General features: G+C 54.7%; 2 protein-coding genes across 2 annotated transcripts; one reads left to right on the top strand and one right to left on the bottom strand.

The window, feature by feature from the left end:
* Positions 1-6,795: 6,795 nt before the first annotated feature.
* Positions 6,796-9,957, top strand: DLX2 (distal-less homeobox 2). Its single transcript, XM_030803059.1, has 3 exons — positions 6,796-7,554; positions 8,047-8,231; positions 8,749-9,957. The coding sequence occupies exons 1-3, from the start codon at positions 7,158-7,160 to the stop codon at positions 9,148-9,150; spliced, it is 984 nt and encodes a 327-aa protein (XP_030658919.1). The 5' UTR covers positions 6,796-7,157; the 3' UTR covers positions 9,151-9,957.
* A 10,016-nt stretch (positions 9,958-19,973) lies between these two features.
* On the bottom strand, positions 19,974-24,138 carry DLX1 (distal-less homeobox 1). The gene is made up of 3 exons (XM_030803690.1): positions 23,628-24,138; positions 22,792-22,991; positions 19,974-21,642 (listed from the first exon to the last, which is right to left on the bottom strand). The coding sequence occupies exons 1-3, from the start codon at positions 23,938-23,940 to the stop codon at positions 21,388-21,390; spliced, it is 768 nt and encodes a 255-aa protein (XP_030659550.1). The 5' UTR covers positions 23,941-24,138; the 3' UTR covers positions 19,974-21,387.
* Between the last annotated feature and the right edge of the window lie 926 nt (positions 24,139-25,064).

The raw sequence follows: 25,064 nt of genomic DNA, 5'->3' as shown, positions 1-25,064 counted from the left end.
TTCCTTCCTAGTTCTCCCGTTTGGTGGTTGTGGTGATGGTGGTGGCGATGGGGTGTGTGTGTGTGTGTGTGTGTGTGTGTGTGTGTGTGTGTGTGTTTTGCTTTAACCACTGAATAGACACTAAAGTGAAAAGGGTCTAAGGCCTGCGAGGCTCTGAAAGTTCCAGAAGCATGCTACACTGACAACCCAACGCTGAGAACACCTAGGGCCGGCACGTGGGTTCACCTCTGCAGCTCTTAGGGGAGGAGTTGTGGTTTCAACCTGACAGCTGGAGCCAATCAACACCGGACACGCGGAAGACCCGAGCGAGGTCCAAGACCCCGGGGACGTTCCCCTCCCGGCTACCCTTACCCCCTCGTTTCCAGTCCCCCGCCCCGCCGCCCCCCACGCACAGCCCCTTCCTGGCCCCCCCGAACGCCGGGCACAAATGGTCCTCAGTTCAGGGGCGGGAAACCTCGGAGATTTTTTTTTTTTTTACATTTTTTTAAATTTTAAGTTCCGGGGTACATGTGCAGGATGCGCAAGTTTGTTACATAGGTAAAGGTGTGCCATGGTGGTTTGCAGCACCTATCAACCTATTACCTAGGTGTTAAGCCCAGCATACATTAGCTGTTTTTCCCGAGGCGTTCCCTACCATGCTCCCCCCCCACCCCCACCCCCGACAGGCCCCAGTGTGTGTCGTTCCCCTCCCTGTGTCCACGTGTTCTCTGAGATTGTTTTCTTTCGTGATAACAAATCTCGTTGCAGTCTTCTCATATCTCAATGTGAGTGCTGCTGGAAGTGCAAAGTGAACATCTCAGCGGGCTGAGCTTTTTGTTCCTGGAGGGGGCAGGGGCGGTGGGGAAAGGAGGAGGGAGTAATTTATTCCATCAGCATTTGCAGCTCTCAGGACCTGGACACTGAGATGTGGCAGCTTTTCACCATCTAAGGGGAATGGGTTTCTCTCGCCCTTGGAAGCTCACCCACCTGTGGCCTGCCTATGGGGCCTGTGAGCTGGGATCCCACAGTTAGGCCACCGGATCAGTGTGCCTCAGAGCCTGGGCGACCCCTCGCCCCATACAGGGCGCCCTCCTGGGTCAAGGGCCCCAGCTCTCACTCTCTTTGCTTTAACCATTGAACAGACAATAAAGTGAAATGGACCTGACTAGAGTCTGTTAGATCTGGAAGGCAAAAAGGCGAAATTGGGTCTGATAGCACCGGAAGCCCAGCGCCGCGGAAAGGCCACGGCTGGGAGCGTCGAGTAACCGATGATGCCGGTTCAAGCCCCTGGGGTTTACTTACACCCCAGCAAGGAGCAAAGATAAATTGGGGCGGAATCCCAGGGGGAACAAAACATCCGGTCCCCAAGCTTGGCTTCACGTGCCAAGCCAGGGGGCACCCGCCTCCTGCCCTCTCCGCAGAGGCTCGAGTCTGTTGGGGAATCTTCCCGGGGCTACCCTCTGCGCAGCCGGGCGGGCCTCCTCCTCTCCCAGGGGAACCCCCCTTCCAGGACTTGCCTTGGGGAGAGAGGGGCGCGGTCGCCCTCAGGACGGCCAATGCCCCTTCCAATCTGTTCCGCGGAGCTGGCAGCACCAGGCCCCGGAGAGGTAAGTGTGGTGCCGCCTTCTCTTGCGTCCCCTGGCCGGAAACAGCCCAGAGCGACAGCGGCCTTGCCTCCGTGGCCCAGATCTGAGGTCGGACTCTGCTGCGCGTCCGTAATCATGTGACTGGCTCTAGGCCTTGGTTTCCTCGATGTGGGTGATATTGTACCCACCCTACAGGGCGATTCCCAGGAGTCAGTGAGATGCCTGAGGTAAAGGGCTTGGCAGAACGCTGGGCGCTCAGTAAGTACACGCGGACAATCGTTCTCTGCACTAGACTGCACGCTGCTGGAAGACAGTGCCTGGAGGCAGGTGGAAGAGGAATGGCTGACTGAGACTCTCAAGCTCGGGAGCCAGGAGGGAGTGTGGAGCCGAGGATGCGGGCCGGGAGCGGTGGCTCACGCCTGTAATCCCAACCCCAACACTTTTGGAGGCCGAGGTTGCAGGATCGCTTGAGCCCAGGAGTTTGGGACCAGCTTGAGCCTCCGCATAGTGAGGTCCCATCTCTACAAAATAAAAAAATTATCTGGGCATGGTGGCATATGCCTGTGGTCCCAGCTACTCCGGAGGCTGAGGCAGGAGGATCCCTTGAGCCCAGGAATTCGAGGCTGCAGTGAGTTGTGATCGCGCCACTGCACTCCAACCTGAGTGAGAGAGTGAAACTCTGACTCTTAAAAAATTAATAATAGGCCGGGCGCGGTGGCTCAGGCCTGTAATCTCAGCACTTTGGGAGGCCAAGGCGGGAGGATCATCTGAGGTCCGGAGTTCGAGACCAGCCTGACCAACATGGAGAAACCTCATCTCTATTAAAAATACCAAAAAAAAAAAAAAAATAGCAGGGCGTGGTGGCACATGCCTGTAATCCCAGCTACTCGGGAGACTGAGGCAGGAGAATCGCCTCAGTTGCGGAGGCTGCGGTGAGCTGAGATCGCGCCATTGCACTCCAGCCTGAGCAACAAGAGCAAAACACTGTCTCAAAATAATAATAATAATAATAATAATAATAATAATAATAATAATAATTTTTAAAATGCTAGAAACCCGAGACAACCTCTGAGCTGGGGAGCCGTGGCAGCAGAGACCAGAGGACCCACCCATTCCCTGCACAGGCCGAGTTTTAGCCCCCCAAGAGTGATTCCATTGTGTCCTCTGGCCAGGTACATGCAGGAGAAGAAAAAATGTGAAATCCCAGGACGCAGATCCCGAGTTACGGGTCCCGTCTGCCTACCGGCCCAAGGGGCTTCGGAGAGCTGATGGCTCCCGAACTCCCTCGAGGCTGCCTTAGGGGCCGCAAGGAAAATCAGACTGAGGAGACCAGCAGTGCGAAAGGACCTGGCCAGAGTTGTCCCAAGAAGCTGCAATTAGCCAATGAAGTAAGAACAAAAGCACTGCCGGTTTGGTCGCAAAGGCTGAGCTGGGAGGTTCTCATAACCAAATCCCCGCCCTCTTCCAACGTCTTTGAGTTTTAGGACAAACCCCAAAGGGATTCGAAATCGCAGGTTCCTAGAGCTATTACTTCGGGGACGAAAACACAAAGGTACCGAAATTGGCATTGCCTCTTGGACCAGCGGCCCGGAAACTCGCGTCTTCGGGACCCTCGACGAGACTGAGCAGTAGGAGCAGCAGCGCATGCGGCCCCCCCACCCCCAGAGTGAGGAAGGAGAGTGAAAATGGGCCTGGCCCGCCACGCATTGAGGGCACCCGGGCGCCCACCCCCGCTCCCTGCCGGCAGGAGGCATCCTCTCCCCAATAATACCCAACTGGGCTGGCTTTCTGTGCAGCGGAGGACGCCCAATAGCCCGGCAGAGGCAAAGCGCCGGGCTCGGCGAAGGCTGGAATCCTGCCCCAGGCTAGCGGTGGGGCAAGGGGCTGAGAGCAAAGCGCAGACCTGTCCTCTCCAGCTCGCCCTCTTCTGGAGACCTGGAGCTGTTCAACTAAGGCTTACCATAAATACCCTTGTGATTTGTGCTATGGCAACAGAGAAAGGCGGCTGCCTGGCAAGGGGGGAGGGGCACCCAACTCAAAAGAAGTAGTTTCCGTTCTCAAGCCTCAGTGGCCATCTATACAATGAGAATGATGATTCCATCCCTACCTGGCGCAGGGGTTGGCGTTAGGCTCCTACGAGGGGAGACGCCACAGCGCGGCGACAGCCTGGGACAAGCGATCCAAAGCAGAAGAAAGTCTCAGCGATGAGATTCGAACACGCAAGGCCAGAGCAGAAACTTCAGGCTCCCGTTATTTACCCCCACCCTTCTCTAGGTTCCTGCGGAGCAAAAGAATGCCGAAGTCAGAGAAATCCGAAAACGGAGAAGGGGAAAGAAAATGCCCTGGGGCAGAAGAGATAGCTGGCCGCCCTCAAGCACCAGTGTTGCCCCAAACTCGTTTGAAGCCTCCCCTTCACTTCTCTCAGATCACTAAGGAGATGGGCGTCACTCTGACTGTAGACAAAACTGTCAATTCCCTATGCCACTGCTTCCCTGACTTTAGATCAAAGTAAGCAAATCGTTTGGTCATTGTGATACAGTAATCAGATAATTTGGCTAAACCCAGACTTGTGTTCAAATTATCAGAACTGATACCTCAAGTCTCTACTTGATTCTCCAAATGCAGTTGTGGGTTCTGTCTCCCTTTCCCCCTCCCTCACACTCTCCTCGCTTGCTCATTGCCTCTGGTCTCTTCTTTGCCCCCTCTTTCCCCCATGTACACAATCCCTTGTTTTCCAGATAAAGTCATTTCCTTCCAGAAAGAAACCATTTTCCAGATCCCAGCTGATCTAGACTTTGGGCTGCTAATTAATGGAAGTTACTGAATAAATAAAATACAACAAATATGCCATCATGAAAAAGCCTGGAGAACATATTTAGGGTGGGAACAAAGAACAGAGAGAAGACATGGCGGTTGGATTTTTTTTTTTTTTTTTAAGACAGAGTCTCGCTCTGTCGCCCAGCTGCAGTGCAATGGCATGATCTCGGCTCACTGCAACCTCTGCCTCCCGAGCTCAAGCGATTCTCCTGCCTCGGCCTCCCAAGTAGCTTGGATTACAGGCTCCCACCAGCACACCCGGCTAATTTTTGTATTTTTAATAGTGATGGGGTTTCATTATGTTGGCCAGGCTGGTCTCGAACTCCTGACCTCAGGTGATTTGCCCGCCTCGGCCTCCCAAAGTGCTGGGATTACAGGCGTGAGCCACCGCGCCGGGCAGGCGGTTGGATTTTTAAAATTGTCTTTTTCAGGGAATTTTTTTTTTACATTAGGTCAAAGCAGCAACCACTGTGGTGATAGAAAGAGTTGGAATTTGAAGTCAAAACACCAAAAGGCGGGCAGATCACGAGGTCAGTAATTCGAGACCAGCCTGACCAACATGGTGAAACCCCATCTCTACTAAAAACACGAAAATTAGCCGGGGGTGGTGGCGCGCGCCTGTAATCCCAGCTACTTAGGAGGCTAAGGCAGGAGAATCGCTTGAACCCAGGAGGTGGAGGTTGCAGTGAGCCAAGATGGCGCCACTGCACTCCAGCCTGGGTGACAGAGTGAGACTCCGTCTCAAAAAAAACAAAAACAAACAAAAAAACACCAAAAGGCAATCATGTTTCAATATCAAGAGGTTGGTTTTGCAGCTGAGGATCACAAAGTAGGCAGAGAGCCGCATAAAGCAATGCAGGTGGGTGGAGGTGAACTCCACCTCCAACGTTTCTCATAAGCTGGCTCTTTCCATCTGGGGGCCTTCCTTAACCAAAAAAAAGCTGGGAACTAAATCCAGGTAGACTTGAAGGCGCATTACCTATCTCATTATTTCTCTGTGTGAATGCTGGAGTTTTAATTACACACTTGCTTTTTCTGGGGAAGAAGACCAAAGATCATATTTTTGAAGGTATCAAATTGTTTTCTATCAGACAGTTGTTTTAACAAGTTCTTTCAGCTACATGTTATGTCTTTAGGAAAGGGTGCTTCAGATGGCGCGCACTAGCACAATTTTGTGGCTTTTAATTACTATTTTGTTCTTTTGGGGGGTTTCAGAGGCTGGCGCCTGGGCGTGATTAGACCGTCTACCCCGCCCCCCGCAACCTCGCACACTGCCCACCAGGTGGCGCCACAAAGCAAGCGCTGCCGCAGGAACTTCGGACTTGGGAGTCCAGCAAGTCGTGCAGTCCATCACCGTCGGGCCAATGTTTCCAACTACAAGGTTGTAGAGACAGAGGAAGTCGCCATTTCCGATTTTTTAAAAAACAGGAGAAGGAAAAGAAAAAATTGCAATGATAAGGTAGAACAGGGTCCTAACATGCAAAACTGTAAAACAGGATTAAATTCAACAAACCAGATAAAACTTTTTATATTTGTTGTAAATTTACAGAGAAGTGATAAATCTAGTATCTACTTGATAAATCTATAATCTCACCTATTATCCTATTTCCTTTTTCGCAAGAGCATCGAATTTTCAAGGCCAGCTGGTGAACCTTTCCACCCGAAGGAGGAAGTCCTCGGGATGGCTTTCAGGGTGTCATTTACTTATCAAACATACATAATTACTCAGAGCCTCGCGTGCCGGGAAAGTACCAGGGAAAGTGGTTTCAAATATAGTATTAGCAATAATACATTTAAGTTTATGTAGCTTCTCTTTCAAGCAACAAGGAAAACCCGTTTTAATATTATATAATTAATCGTCCTAATATCCCTGCGGATTGGTTAGGAAGGGGGCATTACACGTGCTTTGTGGATAATTAAATCAATTGATTATGTCAAGTGCCGAGTGACTAACAAGAATAAATGCCAGACACTTCGAGGAAAACTGGAGATAAAGCTGGCTGGACTCTGGGTACCGATGTACTTTAATGTGTTTGAAAACTGACCTCGGACATGAAAGTACGAATCACTGGAACTGGCACTTGCACACAGAATGCGATGGGGGACCCCACTTCTTCCTCTGAGGCAAAACGCCAGTCTGTCTCCACGCCTTCTGTCTTCCTGCTGCGGGCCACCCTGATTCCTCGCTACCTCGACCCCTCGCCTCGCTGCTCACATTCAGCGGCAGTCTGTTTGCACCTGGGGCCGCTGCAGCCGCAGCCGCAGCCACAGCGCCCACCATGTGACGCCCGCCCCCTGGCCGGGCGTTCCAGGAGCTCCGCGGCCGTTTGCTTCTGATTGGCTGTTGCTAGGTGACGTCGCCAGCGCTCACGTGACGAGTGTTAAATGCCCACACTGCAGGAGCCCGCCCGGCAGACAATCGTAAAGCCGATCGGGGCCGCTCACCTGCTCCCGCCTCCCAGAGCCCCGACCGGGCCCAGCCACCCCTGCCCCCTCCACTGCCCGCCCCCCGCCAGAGCCCGCGCTCGCGCTGGGCAAGGAGCCGAGCGAGCCCAGAGGCCGAAAGAGGATGCGACCAGAGGCAGCTGTCCCGAGCAGCGCACGGTGATCGCCTCCCCCGGAGGAGGAGGTGCCTAGACGGTTGCCTCCTTTCTTGTTTCCCCACCACCACCCCCGTAATTACATTGGCTGCTGGAGGCGACCGGGAGAGACAGAGGAGGCGCCTGGCTTCCCCCGCACGCCCGCCACCTCTGCTCTTTCCCGTCTCGGGCCAGGATGACTGGAGTCTTTGACAGTCTAGTGGCTGATATGCACTCTACCCAGATCGCCGCCTCCAGCACGTACCACCAGCACCAGCAGCCCCCGAGCGGCGGCGGCGCCGGCCCGGGTGGCAACAACAGCAGCAGCAGCAGCCTCCACAAGCCCCAGGAGTCGCCCACCCTTCCGGTGTCCACAGCCACCGACAGCAGCTACTACACCAACCAGCAGCACCCGGCGGGCGGCGGCGGCGGCGGGGGCTCGCCCTACGCGCACATGGGTTCCTACCAGTACCAAGCCAGCGGCCTCAACAACGTCCCTTACTCCGCCAAGAGCAGCTATGACCTGGGCTACACCGCCGCCTACACCTACGCTCCCTATGGAACCAGTTCGTCCCCAGCCAACAACGAGCCTGGTATGCATAACGCTGGAGTCAAGAGTGCCGAGTGGGTCTAGTTAATGGGATGGATGGGTAAACGTGTTTGGGGCGGGGGGCCGTCGAAAGCCCTGGATTTTCACTCTGCCTGCTCACCGCCCGCTTGTGCCCTTTACCCTCTTCAGCCTCCAATCTGCCGCAGGTCGCCGGTTACGTCCCTCTCTCCGTTGGTGGGACCTGGTGGCCTCAAGAGCCAAGTGGGCGTGCTCTGCCTGCCTCATAAGGGCATCTCCTTGCCACCTGCTTCTTTCTTTTGGGTGTGCACTTGTCTCCCCCTTCCCTGAAGAGTTCAGCTCCCGGGGTCTGTGGAGGCTCCGATCGCACGCTGAGAAGTTGCGCCTGCCCGTGGCGCCACAGTTCAGTGTACCCACCTCCTTGCTCAAGCCAAGTCCCCCCCGCCGGGCCCTCTAGGAGGGCGGGAACTCCAGGACCCCTGGGTTGCGCTGTTCTTACGATTCCGTATCGTTGCAGAGAAGGAGGACCTTGAGCCTGAAATCCGGATAGTGAACGGGAAGCCAAAGAAAGTCCGGAAACCCCGCACCATCTACTCCAGTTTCCAGCTGGCGGCTCTTCAGCGGCGTTTCCAAAAGACTCAATACCTGGCCTTGCCGGAGCGAGCAGAGCTGGCGGCCTCTCTGGGCCTCACGCAGACTCAGGTGGGGCTCGCGCCCTGCGGGGGCGAGGAGAGCGCGGGCCTGAGGTGGCTGGGAAGCAGGCGGGTTCAGGACAATGCTTTTTAAAGTTTATTTTAAGTAATTTTAAGGATTTCCAGGCCCGCGCCTCGAGCGGCCCTAAGTAAGCTTCTAGGCCCAAAGCCGTAAACCCCCAAAGGGCCGCAGTGGGAGGGAAGGAAAGGGACCGGGTGGACAGAAATCCCGTACCTCTCGCTACTGATTAAGCGGGTGAAATAACTGGCCCTCCTCACCCTCCCGCTGTCACCATCATCACAGTGCGCATACACCAGCAGTCCTGGCCTTTTGGCAATTACCTCCGCAGGGAGCAGGAACCGACAGAGCCTCGAAGGCCGCCGCCTGTGATCCTCTTATCTCCCCAGGGCGCTCGCTGCCCACCTCTAGCCAGCGGTTTTTCTCTGCTTTCTTTTTTCTCCTCTTCGAACCCCTACTGCCCCAAGACTAGGTTCCTCCACTAATGCTCAGGTCTTTTTCCTCAAAGGTCAAAATCTGGTTCCAGAACCGCCGGTCCAAGTTCAAGAAGATGTGGAAAAGTGGTGAGATCCCCTCGGAGCAGCACCCTGGGGCCAGCGCTTCTCCGCCTTGTGCTTCGCCGCCAGTCTCAGCGCCAGCCTCCTGGGACTTTGGTGCGCCGCAGCGGATGGCGGGCGGCGGCGGTCCGGGCAGTGGCGGCAGCGGCGCCGGCAGCTCCGGCTCCAGCCCGAGCAGCGCGGCCTCGGCTTTTCTGGGCAACTACCCCTGGTACCACCAGGCCTCCGGATCCGCCTCACACCTGCAGGCCACGGCGCCGCTGCTGCACCCTACTCAGACCCCGCAGCCGCATCACCACCACCACCATCACGGCGGCGGGGGCGCCCCGGTGAGCGCGGGGACGATTTTCTAACCCCAGGGAGAACTCGTCAGAGACTGAGAGCAGAGACCAGTTATCCTCATTGCTTACCCGGAGCCGGGGTTCCGTCCTCCCGGGCCGCTGACGCCACCCACCTCTCCTGGAGGCTGCGACCTGCAGTGGCCCGTCTCAGGCCCTGCTCCCTCCTGGGGCCACCAAACGGGCCCCTCTCTCGGGGGAACCGGACAGCAGCTTGGCGAAGGCCTCCTTAAAAGGCCGCATTTCTGACCTGAGCCCCGGGTCTCGGCTGTTTCGAGCCCCACCTCGGACTTGCCTTCCCTCCCCGGCGGGTGAGCCTGTCTGGCGCCTTCCTCGCCCCGGGCTGAGAGCTGGGTCCCGGGAGATGGACGCCTCCCAGGTGCGCGAGGCTTCCCGGGCGCTCTGAGGCTTCTTTCTCCTCGCCCGCCCCCCGGGCTCAGATCGGACGCTGCAGTTATTGACCTCCCGGTCCCGCCTGCCCGCCCTCCCCCACGTGGCCCCTTGACCCGGGCGGCCCCGCCGCTTCTTTCCTCCCTGCAGTTCCCAGCCCTCGGAGCCCTCATCCCTTACCTTACCCCACCGCGCTCCCCCAGGAGCGCTCCCTCAGCTCTCTCCTCATCCATCACCAGTGGAGTTTTTTTATTTTTATTTTTTTAAAAGTTTAGGTGCCTTTGCGGATGACCTCATTTTGATGTTGAAAAAATGATTTTTTGATATGTGAACACTGCAAAAATGTGTTTAAATTATCTTTTTTAAAACCTATTCAGGATTATTAGCCTGGACTTGGACACAGAGTTTGTAAATAAAGGTGTCTGTGCAGATTTTCCCACTGATTTATTTGTATAAAAATACTCATCTTTTCAGACTTTTTTGTAAACCCCCAGTTGTGAAAACTGCAGTTTAGCAGTGACCTCAGCAACCCCTCCTTTTTATTTTCTCCTTTAAAAACACTTCAGTTAAATTAAGCTACTGATTTGGATTTGTTTTATCGTATCTTAAAGTCTTTGTTGTTGAAATGAAAGGTATTTTGGGGTTATTTATTATGAAAACAACATGCTCTTAATGTTGATTTTACAATATGAAGAGATTATTTAAATAAATTATTGTTTTCATTGGATGTGTGCGCCTTTTTCTTGGTGCTAGGGTCCGGTGAGTCACGTGCTTAGAGCTCAAGCCGCTGCCCAGGCCGGGAAGCCAGCCGGCCGAGAGCTACGTTTACATCTTTCCGAGGCTGCGACACCGCGAGGTGCGGCTAGGAGAGGACAGGCGCGCTGGGCGTGGGGCTGCACCGGGGGTTTCACGCCCCGCCCCCTCCCGAGTCCCCGCGAGGGGTTCTCCGGCCGGCGACGGGGTGACTCACTCAGCGCGGAGCGGCTCCAGCCTCCGCCTGCCCGGCCTCTCCGGCGCCGGCGCCACCGCCACCGCCCCCGCGCCCGCCTAGATGGCCAGGCTCGGCATCCCAGCCGCCGCGGGGGACCTCCGGTCAGGGACCTGAGCTCTGCAGCAGCCTGAGGGTCGGACCCCTACTTTGAACCTTCCCCTCCGTTTGTCCCACGGCACTTCGGGACTGAACTGAGAGCTCTGTGAGTCACCCTCGGGAGGCATGGTTGGCTGCTCTGGAATGCAAGCCGACCCCAACGGCACGGGGCTGTGCTCGCACGCGCGTGAACACACAATCACACACTGAGCACACTGTTACAGGCCCATCTATACTAGCACACACTCACCCATACTGATACACACTCTCACAGTCACACTCATGCTCAAATATTCTCAGGCGCACACACGATGACACACACTCGAACACCGTCACATCACACACTCATACTCCGTCACACTCTTACCCACAACACTGACACACGAACTCATGCACACTCGCATTCACACCCTTACACACTGATAGACAAACTCACATATGCACACTCATATATACACACAGACTTATATACACTGGTATGAGAGTGGCATCTTTCCACTTCATACTCTTAAGGGGGGAGAATGTCCACACACCATTGGGCTCTGCTTTCTACCTTGGGCCCCACACAACCAGCTTCCAACTTGGGAGGTGACCCTACTTTCTGGCATTCCCTACAAAGGCCAGGGGTTGGTGGTTATGAAGTCCTGAACTAAAAGTCCCTTTCCCTGTAAGTGCTAGGGCCCACAGTTGGAAGCTTCCTGGCTTCAATCACTGACTGTGTGACCTTGGGGAACCCATTTAACCACTCTGTGTTACAGTTTGCAGATCTGTAAGATAGGAGAAATATTAACAGCTATAGCTTGGAGTTGTGAGCATTTAATGAGGCAACAATGTAACAGTGCCTGGCACATGGTAACAACTCACTAAATTTTATCTATTTAATATTTAGTATTACTGTTTTATCACACTGCCCCCAGAGAGGGATATGAAACCCACAGTTACCCAGATGCTTTCCAACTTCACCTTGTGTGGAAGAGCAGCAAGCTACCTGGGGTTTGAACCTCAGCCATGCCCTCTGAAGGGACTCTCCCCTACTGCAGAGGGGCTGGGTACAAGCCACAGAGCCCCACCTGCCAGGTCCAGGCTTCGTCTCCTCTAGGATGAGGCCATTTGCGTTGTGTGTCTTCAACTTACCTGCCAAAACCAGACACGGGGCGAAGGTGACTTTCTGGGCTCAGTGGCATCATCCTGAGGAGAATCATGACTTTTCCGTGCAGATTGCTTTGGGGCCTTCTCTGAGTCTGGTTTACAACCGTGTGGTCCAGAGAGTTGCGGCTTTGGAAAAAGCAGGGAGGCTACACGATCGTGTCCCATTGCATTTTTGCATTGTTTTCCCAGGCTAGGGAGGCCTGGTTTGAAGCCCATTGACCTGTGATCCTGGGTTTCCCTAAGCAGCCGCTGCCTGGCAGACCCCCATCCCTGTCCACCACCCGCACCCCAGCTCCAAATTCTGTGGGTTTTTTTTTTAGTGCCACTAACTGGTGCCAGCCTTCCTCCTGAGGGTGACTGTGCCCTCCCCTCCTTTGCGCGCACTCCCCTCCCTCCTCCCGAAACCAGCGGGGAGAGACGGGCAGTAAATTGGCTGGTGTCGAGGATCTGCAGCAGACAAGATGATTAAGAGGCCTACGCTGGAGAGCCCGGGGCAGGGAATGTCAGCCCAAGTTGGAATCACGCAACAGGCCTTGGCATGAGCCAAGCCTGGGAGTCGGGAGGGCGGGCGCTCCCAGCTCCGGGGTGGGCTGAGGCCCCACAGACTCGCCGGAGTCACCTAACCCGGCACCCAGCGACGACAGGGTCGGGCCGGGCTACGATGCGCCTTTCCCCAGGGAGCCTGCGAAGCCGAGAGCAGGAGAGTGAAGGGCCAGAGGAAGGGGGTGTTTCCGCAGACCACGAGAAGGGCAAAGAGAAGGGGTTACAAGGACGCGCCCAGGTCCCAGAAATGAGGGGGCGGAAAGGGGGAGGGGTGGGCAAAGGAGGAAACAAAGCCTGGCTCCTGGAGGCGGGGGCCGGCTCCAGCCCCGCCGGGGGCGACGCGCTGGCAAGCCTTTCTCACAGTCTCCCGGCCCGCCCGGAGACGCGGAGTCCTGTGATCAGCCCGCCGCCGCGCAGACACGCTCCCCCCATGCTCTTCTGAGCTCCCCAAAGCGCGAATGAAAAATGGAAATGGGAAGCAGCGATCTCGGCTCTCTACACTGGGAAACTAGCCGTGCTCAGAACACACATAAATCTCCATTGTAATCTCCTTCCAATTGCTCGCGTGAAATATCAGGCCAGAGACAGGATATGACAAGCGCTGGGAAGCAGGGGGAGGGAAGCCGAAGAGTGAGGGGTGCACGGCCCTCTCCACTCCACCCTCTGGCAGGGCTCTCCCAACTCAGGCAGAGCGCGGGCACTGAGCTACAGGGCCAACTGCCTGCCGCCCAGGTGCTCCCGCGCCCCCTGCCCCTTCAATCCCCTTCTCCCCCCAACCCCGCTGCACGCTCTGCCCACAGCCACCTCGCCCCAGCGCGGCGCTCCGCTGGGCGCAGACCCCCCTCCGGCTGCGCGGAATTCCCGCCGCCGGCCCCGAGATTCCGGGATGGGAAGAGCAGAAAAGAGAGAGAATGGATCCCAGGCCTCACCAGCCCTGCTGCAATGTGGGACCATTTAGAAGGCTTCCCCTAGGCCTTCTTTCAGGATCACTTGTGAAAATTGTGAATATCCGCCCTGTGTAACGATCCCAGACTGATGGAGCGAATTTGGGAGAAATATCAGGTTTGGTGGAGGCGGAGAGAACGGGGGAAGACTGGAACTTTGTTTACAAACAGTTCGGTGGTAGAAGACGAGGGGCAGAAGAGGCGGGTGGAAAGAGAAGCCCTGAAGTGCTCCCCTCCGCCCAAGAGAACAATGTCGGGGAGCAAGAAGCCCCGTCCCCTCTCAAAAAGTCGTTCTTAAGGGCAGTAAAACTCGAGTGCAACTCCCCCACTCCTGGTGTCCCCCGCACTCGCTCAAAAGTCACAAGCCCGCTCCTTTCCCTCCAGGGAACAGCGACCACCAGTGGCTTTAACCTGTTTAGGGTCAGAGACTCCTTTGAGAATTAAGCTACAGATCCTCTCCTCCTCCAAAAATACGGATAGGTCCTTTCCCTTCGAATTCAACTTTGGGGTCCAGGAATCCTAGAAGCTGTAGGATGGGGCGCTATCCTGGGGGCCGCGTTACTTCCAGCCTTGGCGCTAGGGCACTGGGTGCTGCGGGGACTGGGGGCCTCTAGCAGGATCCTAACACCCAAAGCAGCCCCAGGGAAGCCTCTGCCTGGCCGACCTTTCCCTTCCCTCCCCACCCAGGATCTGCCAGGCACGCCGCCGCCAGCCCACACCACCCCCGCCCCCACACACACCAGTGAAGGCGGATGCTGAGGCCCCACATCCCTCCGATCCCCCTTCCCCCCGCGGGAGTTCTCCTCGCGGGGACGGGTTTGGCAGTGATTGCCGCATTACAAGATGTTACATTCCGCCCTGTGGCCAGATGCCGGGCGGGGCGGGGAGACTGTTTCAGGAAAAGAAAGTGCAGGCAGGTCTTGGAGGAGCAGCTCGGCGCCTCCACGCCAAGAACTCAGACAGCCTCCAGACAGACCTTTCTTCCCTCGGCCGCTCCGGCTCCCCCACTAGTCCTCCCGGGCCAGAGCGCACAAGCTGCAGTGTCCCGGCAGTTTGCGGGCTGCGTGGCAGCGCTCCGAAAGAGGCCCTTTTGGGGAGGGTCCCCAGTCGAGTCTGGTCCCCGGCTAGGAGATGGGAGCCGAGGGTCGGGTGCCGAGTGGGAGAAGGTGCAGAACCGGCCCATGAGGCGGGCCGGGGGTGCTGGGCAGAGGATTACAACTTCGGGGCAGGAGAAGAGAGGGCGAAAGGACTGGACTTGGAGGACGCTCGGGTGACCCCGGGGGAAAGACTGCGGCCCGCACGGAGCAAACGTGGCAGGCTGCCCACGCCGCCGCTTCTCCGTCCCGATTGCGGTCCAGGAGTGTCGGACACCCGGGAGGTGAAATCATCCCTCCTGGAACAATGGGGACTTCTGGCCGGAGAACACGACCGAGTCACGGCAGCTCCAAGCGGTGGCCGCGCTCCAGTCGGCTTCTCCCGCCGGGCGCCACCGCGCTCCCCGCCCGGGGGGCAGCCCGTGCCCCGCCCCCTCCCTCCGTGGGTCTGGCCTCGGCTTCTTAAAGTCGCAGGATGTCTCGGTTCCCTAGAGAAGCGCCGCCCAAGTGGGAAGTGAATGTTTGGGAGGTGGGGAGACGCTATCGCCAGGCGGTAGAGACAAAAGAAGAGCCTAGGCGGTCGCGGGGCGGGCCAGTCCGACCCTCCGCTCCTACCCTCCACGTCCCCCTTCCCAAAACCGCCCTGGGCATCTCCCGAGATGCTCCCCGCCTGGCACCGACAGCACAGCCAGCCAGCTCCCCCATCATCCCGCCCCCCCACCCCGCCCCCTGGGCCCGGCCTGTCCATCCCGGGGCCAGGCCCGGCTGCACTGTGGAGGGGTTTGCCAGAATCCGGGAATGGGGCCGAAGGAAGGAGGAGGGGAGAACAGGAAAGAAAAAGAAAGGAGGAGGTGGCAGGAGGGGGGATCCCGTTCAGTCACTTTCTCAGTTGCTGCTTTTAGGGTGGGGAGCCCCTCGGGGCCTCCCGGGCATTAAACTGGGGACAGCAGGTACGCGGGGAAAGGGACTCTCTCCTCGGCACGTTCACGGGATGACAGTGAAAATTTGCCTTGGGTGGCCAATTTCCTCATTCGCCCCTATTAAAAGAAAAAGCCCAAGAAATTCAATTAAAGCCACCCTGGCCAATACTCTATTTGAGGCATGAATGTCTCCCCTAAAGCTGCAGCAATCATGTGGCATTAGACACTTCCGGAATCCTATAGCCAACCTGAAAAATCCCAGACCCCCTTTTTCCCTAATTTTTGCTCTGATCTGTAATTTTATCCACATTTGCACTAGTTTGAGCATTCTGGCTCTCCCATCTGAAAGCCTGCAATTACTATATAATTCTTCGCAATTTCAGATGTCCTAATATGGACTGTAATTTTTGCGCAAGACAATTTCCTGCTATTTCAAGCATCAACATTGTCAAAGTTGTATGTACATAATAAATGGGAATATCAATGCATAGTTTTTAGCATAACATCTTGACTCCTCGATAATTATATCCGTTCGGAGCCTACGCAGAATTAGCCTGAATTGCATGGTAACTGCTGCTGCTTTAAAATTTTTAAAAATTACTCATAATTTTCCCAAAGATTACCAAGATCTCGAGTGCACAATGTCATCAGCGTAATGAAGAGTAAACATTTATGCTAATAATCTGCAATTTTTTTCATCAGCTATAAAGACAGAGGCTATATAGCCGAAAATTTCAGTCCTATTCTGCAAGCGCAGCGCTGCAAAAAGCCTGCGGCGCTCTGAGGCGCCTGGTCCTGGGGACCTCTTTCCACTCTTTACTCTCAAGATAGGAGGATGGGGCTGGGGGATTGTTTTTGGTTTTCTGGTTTTGTTTTACTCTGGTTTGGTCGGTTTTGTATTTTTGTATTTTTCCTTTTTTTCCCTTTTTTCTTTTTTGATTTTTCTTTCCCGTTATTCTCCCAGCCAAAAGCTACCTTCGACCCTTTTGATTTGATGTAGCAAAGAGTGTGTGTCCAGATTATCTGAAATTGACACTGAAGAAGGTAAGGGTGGAAACCGGTTTCATTTTTCAGAGGGTTGGAAGGCTGCGCTGCGCCCGCCGCCGTGGCTCCCGCTCCGGGAGTAGGAGGGTGGGGGAGTGATTATGTATGCACCAGCTAATTCTTCCATCAAAACTTCTTGTCAGCGATGTCAGGATTATTTTTTTCCTTTTTATAAAAACACTTGATGTTTCAGGAAGTGTTAATCCTCGAAGATTGGGGGATGAGGGAGGGGGTAGGAAAGCGGTGGGTGGGGGTGACATGTTTCTTGAGCCTGGGGAAGGCACTTTTTACAGCCGTTTGTCTGTCTACGCTGGAGCTGGGGGTTTGTTGTGGAGCTGGGGACGGGAGGAGGATTTATTTGAGGCATGGGAGGGAAGGACCCTTGCCCTCTGTACTGCATTTGATGGAGGTTCCTATGGCCATGTGGGATGAAGAGCAGAAAAGTTTGCTTTAGCCTATAATTTCAAGGGTGTTTAATCCAGGCGGTGGGATGACAAAAACCAGATAATTCTGAAATCAGTTTATAAAAGATACAGAAAGGAAGAGATGGATACCAGGATAAAGATTTAAAGTCAGGAAGCCTGGGTTGCTTCTTTGCTCCCAATTTTTCTTGATCTAGTATCTCGGGTTCCACATACAGCGCACAGACCTACCTTTCCTGGGGTGACAGAAATTGACAATTTCTTCAAGGTGAAAGATTCAGTTAGTTTCTACATCAGATGACTCTCTATGAATAAATTCACACTTGTGTGCATATAGGTGGGGGGAATCTTAAAACTTCTTGTGGCTCTAAAAACTCGTACAGAATTAAGAAGGCTGAAGAGCTATTATATCTAACCCAGCCCAGGTGCAGATTTCCAGAAGAAAGAAATAAAAATAAAACATAATGATCAGAGAGGAAAAGCTGTGAACTATAAATGTTTCCAGTTTTATATTTTTAAATAGTGCCTCGATTTAAGATCTGAGTTCTCCCACAATTAGATTACCACTCACAAGGCTACCCAGCCCCCCCAGGCTCATGAAAGCCAAGACCAGTGAGGAGGGGGCTGGGGACTGTTTCTTCTGTCCCTACCCCTACCCCTTTTTAGAGCTAGTGTGGGTGAGAGAAGATATTAAAGGGATATCTGTTGTTTGGCAATTTTGCTAAGTCTGTCTTCATTACTTTGCTGCTGTGCATTTGCTAATTTGGAGGCCTGGCCATTGACAAGCTTGCTCCATACACCTGCAAGCAATTTGCCGGCTCCGGTACCAGAGAATTGCAGAGATGGCAGCTCGCACCTATTTGATTTTTTTTTTCCTTTTCTCAATGCACAGCAAATTTGGCTTTCAGTGCGTTATCTCTTTTGTTAATGCAAAAAGATTCCCTGGGCGAAAAAATTGCTCATAATTACCAGAGAGATGGGGAAACTGCATTAGAATAAATAAACCTGAAATTACTGTAATTATGTTGTGTTTGATGGGCCCGGCTTGTAATCAAGAAGAGAATACAGTGAAATGATGCTGACCCTCTTGGGTTTGCAGCTGTACGCGCACTTTGGGGTCTTTTTTTGCAGAAAAGAGTCATTTTGATAATCATTAAGCTGTGTGTAACCTATTTCAGAAGTGTTTTAAAATGAGGTTCACATTTTTTGAACAAGGGAAAAAAATCCCAAAATTGCATTTTGCCATTACAGACTCATACATAAGGAAAGGTTGTGTTTTCTAAGTGACAATTGTTAAGACATAATATTCGAAATCAGTATTTAATCATTATAATGAGGTATTGTTTAAATATAACCACCTTTAGATTATTCATAGTTTAATTAATATACTCATTATGAAAATTTTTGAATCAGATATTTGATGAACTACTTGTCAGTAACAAGGCAGCATTAATTAGGCCTATATTGAGATTAACATTTTTTAAAAGTACAACCGCTTATAATTATAATAAAGCCTAACTAAAGACCGTTTTCGTTGAGCTAAAACTAATAATTTCTCTATTTGAACTGTTAGCAAGAGATTATTAAATTAGTATAAGCTAATATCTCAAAGTATTACAATCCGCTTGACCAAACAGATTTTGCCTGTAGCTTGAGGCGTTGGGCCCTAGCTGGCGTCTGGGGGACCTGAGTCAGATGCGGGACAGAAATCTTCGCACTAGCAAAGTCACATCTCATAGGGGAAATTGAACCTAGGAAGACCCCCTACCCCGCGCGGGAGCTGGGAAATTGATTCCTTCCTCAGCTTTGAGGCCCATCTGACTGCCCACATCCTGGTTTCTGAGGTTTGATCTCTCCCATTAGCGCTGGTGCTTCTAGGTGCTGCGGAGAAAAGTCCCAATCTCAGTCCTGGAAGGGGCTTGGAGGTCCCCGGCATCATTCCCCCACCCCGACTACTTTCCCTGCTTCCATCACACCGCCTCCCCCTACCCCCAGCAGCCCCGCCACTTCCTCCTCCCCTTCCCAAAGGGCGTCGGAAGAGCCTGGCGCATCTGATCTTTCACCAGCACCAATTGAAAAATGGGTGCTTGTCACAACACAGATCACTGCCTTCCGGGCTCTGCTCCCCACCGCGCGCCTGAAAGGGCCCCCCAAAGGTGGAGGGCCAGCTCCCGCGGGCAGCAGCGCTGGAAGGCGAGTGCGGGAGAAGCAGGAATAGCGCTTGGCAGCCGGTCTGGGCCCGCAGCATTCCGGGACTGCCTCTGTTCGGCTGAGGGATCTGGGGTTGGGGTTGGGGTTGGGCTGGGACGCAGGGCCACGAGAAGGGAACAAATCTGGTTCTAGTCCCTTGAAGCCCGTGTTCCTCTGGAGGAAACTAATCTGAGCAAGCGCTTCACTAGAGGTGCTCCCATAAGGGCCTCGCCTCGGGACTTTCGGACTGGGATGAGGTGGGAGTGGTGTGCTTGATTTTGGTCAGATTTTGGGGTTCCAAAGAGTCAGCCACCCTTTCCTTAGCACCTCCATTTCTGTGAGGTGCAGAGAAAGGCCCCGAATCATTAGACAGGAACCTGCCTTTCTCACTGTGGAGCTCCCAGGGTGGCTCCCTGGGACTGTGCCCTGTCCCCTGGAGCGCACTGATTGATAGAGGGGCAGTCTGACAGACGTGTCTTTCCGGGCCCCTGCTTGGCGTCTGGCTGCGTCTTTTCCGCGACGGAATCCAGTGCCTCCGGGCATGCAAAAGCAGGGACGCCTGATCCGGAGGAAGGCTAGAGGCAAAGCAGTGTCTCTGCTTCCCGGCCTCTCAGACTCCCAACCTCCCGGCCTCCCAAGAGCTGGCTGGGTGTGGGAAAAACTGAAATCGTCCTGGCCGGCTGAATTTGAACTCTGACTTCATCTCCTCTCAGCCGGTCTTCAACATCCTTTTGGTTCCTGAGCGTCAGCTCTGCCCTGATGCACCTGTTCCTGAGACCCCTTGCTGGGGAACCCTCGCCAGGCATTCTCTCCTTACCCTTCCAATTCAGGTAGGAATCAGACACCGTGGGGGTCAATGGAGCAAGGCAGGAAGAAAAAGTCCAATGGGGTACCCCACAGGCCTCTGACGATACCCTGGTGTTTCTGGGGTACAGGGTCCCCATTCTATCACCGATAAGTTGATAAGTCGCTGACCCTGTATGAACTGTCTCCAGAGGTGGGAACCTGGCCTGGCCCCCTGGCACACCCTCACACAGCACAAGAGAGAGCAGTTCTTTCAAGAAATCATAATTTTACTGTCTCAAAGAAACTTTATAACTTATTTACAAAGTTTTTTTCCCAAGATACAAAGCAATAAGTTAACATTCTCAATATAAAACTAAACTTTGACATAGAGAACACAAAACACAGTTGATTTCAATTGATCACATTTTCCAAATTTCACAAGTAAAATGTCAAGATTCTCATTTCACAAAGCATGGGGTTTTACAGCCACACACAACAGAACGCAAAAAGGCTAAGCTTGTGCAACATGTTTACAGAACAACAATAATAACAATAATAATAATAACAATAATATGTACAGTCATTAGATCCTGCACTGGAGATTGTGCGTTCAGGGTGGTGACTGGCATTATTCTGTGGTCGAGCCTCTAGGGATAGTTGTAAAGCTGATTTTGTCTTATTTTAAAGCCCACTGGAATTAGGGTGCTTGTTCTCGCCTGTTTTCTCTCTACTCCCCATTTGTCCTTGCTCCCTCTTTCTACCCAAGGAGGAAATCAGTATTTTCCTTCTTGTCCAGGCGAAGCAACCAAGAGTTCCTCCCGAGATGAGAAAATCATGTTGGCTTCATTTATTGTTCTTTTAAAAATTATTTATTAAATAATGTCGGACATGTAAAAAATGCAAATCATTCGGCTCCAAACTCTCCATACCAGAGAAGTACAAAAGTTACTGTATAAATTAAAAATCACCACGTCCTCCTTATTCGTTTCTCCCCGTGCGTTTAAGGTAAACAGTGCGTTTGAACAGTGCGTTCCTTGCGCCCAGCAGAACCTTGAATCGGCAAACAGCCTCAGGCGAAGTCCATTTCTCAATAAATAAAACCCCCTCCCTCCAATGTCCCCAGATTCCCACACCAGCTACACAGATGGTCAGGCAGAGTGTCCCAGGATCCGGAGATGGTCAGCCAGGCAGGACCCGGGCCGCTCAGACCTGGTGACTTTTTGCTGAGGCCGCAGAATGAGGACAGCGGACGGATGAGGACCTGGACTTCACCAGCGCACAGACAGAGCAAAAGGAGACAGGAGACTGACAGGACAGAAAAGAACTTTTGCTTTTTCTACATTTTGTTTTTGTTTTGTTTTTTCCTGATAGTCCCACGAAGCTGAAGGTCGGCGGGTCGGGTAGAGCGGGTTTATCTTGCTGCTTGGGCTGTCTCAGGTGGCAGTGCCTTCCCTCCGAGGCCACTCCCTGCTGCCACTGCTCGGCCCAGGCCAGGGTTCAGGCTAGAGCGCGGGCGCCGGGAAGTTGCTGGGCCGGACCTCGCGGGGCTCCGAGGAGATGGAGGGCGTCCCGCCTCCACTGTTCCTTCTTCCCTCTGGGTCCTTCTTTTCCGGACGGGGTGGATGGACCTGGAGGCGGGAGGGACCTGGGCCGGGGAGACAAGAAGGAGACGGGCGGGCAACCTCACATAAGTTGGGGTTGCTGCATAGCTTCTTGGTGCGCTGAAGGATACCACGATGTGTAGCTGGGGATATAGGAGCCCGCGTTTCCGCCTGAGCCCTTTCCGGATGAAGAGTTAGGGTTCCAGCCGGGCGGCACGGGTGGGGAGCCAGCAGACAGGGCCCGGCCGTTGGCCAACGCACTACCCTCCAGAGCCGCCCCACCCTGCTTCATCAGCTTCTTGAACTTGGATCGCTTGTTTTGGAACCAGATCTTGACCTGCAAGAGCGGACAACAACGTGACTCAGGCTGGGACCACTGAGACTACCTAGGTCACAGGGAGGAAAAAAGGGACGGCAGAACAGCAGAGATAGAACCTCCCAACCCTGCGCCAGCTGGCAGCTCCCTGCCAGAGAAGCAGAGACATCCCTCCTTCCTCCCTACCCCCATAAGAGCCAAAGGCTCGAAGGCCGAACCGCCCGCCGCTGTCAGCCCATCGGGGCAGCTCTCAGAGAGCCAGGGAGGAGTTGTGATGAGGGGAGAACAAGGATCCAGGCCTTAGCCTGCCAGGGGCTCAGTCTGACCGTGGCCACCGCCTGCGGAAGATACAGCGCCTGCATAACACCGAGCCAGCAATTCCAATATCAACATCAATAAAAAGAATCGAAAACCTAGGAGGGAGTGGAGGAAATTTATTTGCAACGCGACCCAACTTTTCTATGCGCCATCCTTTCTGCCCTTGAGTTGGGACGGACTAAGGAGGCCTCAAGGTTTTGCTGAACTTTTCTTTGGATTCAAAACTATTCTTGCCCTAAGGTCTGTTTGCTTTCTCCAGCTCTGCTCCAAATCCCGGACTGGACGTCGGAAACCCGCGCCCGCAGCCGTCAGGAACGCTCACTGGCTCCCCGGAGTCTTAGAGAAAGCCGGGAAGGAGGGTCCCGTTTCTCCTCTAAGGTCTGGGACTTGAGAGGTGAGAGGGCGGAGGAAAGGATCTCCCCCCACCCCCAACCGGTGAGAAGGAGGAGGAGGAGGGAGGCCGAGGCGCGGACCCAGGCCCCGAGTGATTAGTCACACAATTTAAAGGCAAAGGAGGGATTAAGCCCCGAGTCTATTGTTCCAGTTGTTTAGGCACGTGTGACCTCAGAGTTCCCAAACAAAACGTCTGGGGAAATCCTTCCTGCGCCCTAATCAGATTGTCCAGGGACAGAGGGCCGGGCGGCAGGCAGCTCGGGATACCGAGAGCAGCGACAGAGCTAGGGCAGAGGGAATGAGGGAGGAAGGAGACACGCTGAGAGCCAGGGGTGGACACAAACACATACACACAGTGACACCCCGACCCTGAGGCCCAGTGAGCAAGAAATGAAGACCCGGGCGCAGGCCGGCCACGGAAAGCCTGCGTGGCGGAACGGAGCGGCAGCGGCGAGGTACCTGAGTCTGTGTGAGTCCCAAAGAGGCCGCGAGCTCCGCCCTCTCCGGCAGAGCTAGGTACTGAGTTTGCTGGAACCTCCGGTTCAAAGCCTGCAACTGCAAACTGGAATAAATCGTCCTGGGTTTACGGATCTTTTTTCCCTTGCCATTGAAGCGCACTTCACCGCCTTCCACCACCGTGCTCTTCTCCGAGTCCGCCCCTGGAGGGACAGCAGAAGCAGGGCCCGTTGTTAATACGAGGGGCCGCCTTTAGTGCGAACAGCCGAGAGCGAGTGGCTACCGAAGGGTGGCGGAGGCAGGACCAGGGAGAGAACGTTCAAGAAACTCTGAAAGCCAGGGAAGGGTCCCTCAAAATCCGAGGGCCTGTCCCGGGCCGCTGCAGGACGGATAGAGCCGTTCCCAGGAGCGCAGCTCCTGCCTTTGCAGGGAAAGTTTGCTATTTTTGCAGGCGGTAGTTGAGGTTTAATTACCCTTAATTGCATACATTGTTTATAGCGCGACGCAATAAATAATTACCGAGACTAATACGTGCACATGTGGGTTTCTGTTTTCCAGCGGGGCATTGTGTGCTCTGCACACCGAGGCGCCCAGAGGCCCAGCCAGTGCCAGGAGACGCTCTGGGATTTATCCTTTGCTGGATAGTTGCAAATTGAGGGAATTTTTTTAAAAATTTATTTGCTGTCACAAGGATCTATAGATTGATATTCGAAACCTCCACTGCTCCCGCGCCCTCCCCACCCCCACCCCACCTCGCTCTCCTCTCTTCTCTTTCTCTCTCTCTCCCTCTCCTCTTCTCCCCCGCTCCTCCTCTCCCTCTCCCTGGCAAGCGCACGTACCTGGGTCCTCCAGGCGGCTCTGGGCGAGGCTGGCGCTGCCCGGGTAGGACTGCACCGAACTGATGTAGGGGCTGGATGCGTGGCTGCTGACCGAGTTGACGTAGGGGTAGCCCAGCGGTCGGGAGAAGGACGAGGCTGAGCTGTAGGCGCCGTCGGGCTGCGAATGGCCCGCCGAGTGTAAACAGTGCATGGAGTAGTGCCCGTGGGACATGGGAGAAGGAGACATTTGCTGGTTGGGCGGCCCAAACTCCATAAACACCGCCTTGCCCGACACGGGGCTGTTGAGACTTTCTGGCATGGTGGTCATGGTCATCTCTTCTCGCGGGGTCTGGGTGTGGGACTTTCTCTCCTCTGCTTCCCTTTTGGGGGTCTCTATGTTTCTCAGGACAGGAAGGAACCCAATTTAAGCGGAACAGGGGTTTTCACTTTCCATTCATAAGAAAATGGAGTTTGTCTCTTTGAAAAGTCTAAGCATGATGCTGCTGAGCTCCCCAAACTCGGTTCAAAGCTTTGACTCAGCCAAGGTCATAAATATTCATGAGCTGGCGGAGCTGATTGGTCCGCTGTCTTGCATAATCACTGGGGATTGGTCCGAGGCTCTCGGGCTCCGCTGGACTAGAGCGGGCGAGGCGGCCGGGCCTCGGGAGAGACGCATCCACACTTCCCGACCGGGGCTCCTCTGCAACAGAGCGCGCCGGGCAGGAAGCACAATGGGCTGCGGCGTCTGCGCCAGGGCCGCTGCGGCCCGCGGCTCATCGGCCTCCCGCCTCCCTCGCGCGCTTTCCTCCCCAGGAACCAACCAGCGGCTCCGCGCCGCCGCCCCCCTACCACTGTCCCCACCCTTCAGCGGTCCCTAACGCCGGACACCCGGGACTGCTTCTCGTCGCTGCCACTCAGTCCGGCGCAGAGCTAGGGCGGCTCAGGAGGAGCCTGACCTCTGCCTCTGGAGCGCGGAGTCGCGCACTGGGGGCGCCCGAGGCGGCCAACAGACAGAGGTCCTCCCAAGAGCCTTGTGCCTAGCGCAGCGCCCATCCGGCCGCGCCTCCCCGGTACGCTCTGCCACATCCCTGGAGTCGGGGCTTAGGGGCCCTCCCTGCGAACTCACTCACTCGGCCGCTGCGCCAACGCTGCTGTCGCTCCCTGGGGCCCGCTCGCATTGCTCCAGGCCCAGCTGGCCACTCCAGCTCGAGGCTGCACGGGTCTGATTAAAGCAGTGCGCGTGGAGAGCCAGGAACCCGCGCTTCTCCTCCCAGGAAAAGCGGCTGCACCGCCCCCTCCCCCAACACACACATCCTCTTTCCCTCCCAGCCTTCCTCCGCCTCCCCCTCCCTTCTCCACTCCCCTTGCGCGGAGAGCCCCGGGCTCACTCGCCCCGAGAGCGCAGCTCAGCGTGGAGCCCAGGGGGCCTAGGGACTCAGATCTGCTGGAGCCGCGGAC

Source organism: Nomascus leucogenys, chromosome 22a, assembly GCF_006542625.1.
Source record: "Nomascus leucogenys isolate Asia chromosome 22a, Asia_NLE_v1, whole genome shotgun sequence".
Classification (NCBI taxonomy): Eukaryota; Metazoa; Chordata; class Mammalia; order Primates; family Hylobatidae; genus Nomascus; species Nomascus leucogenys.
Note: the sequence above shows the minus strand (reverse complement) of the source record. Positions and strands in the feature narration are given on the sequence as shown.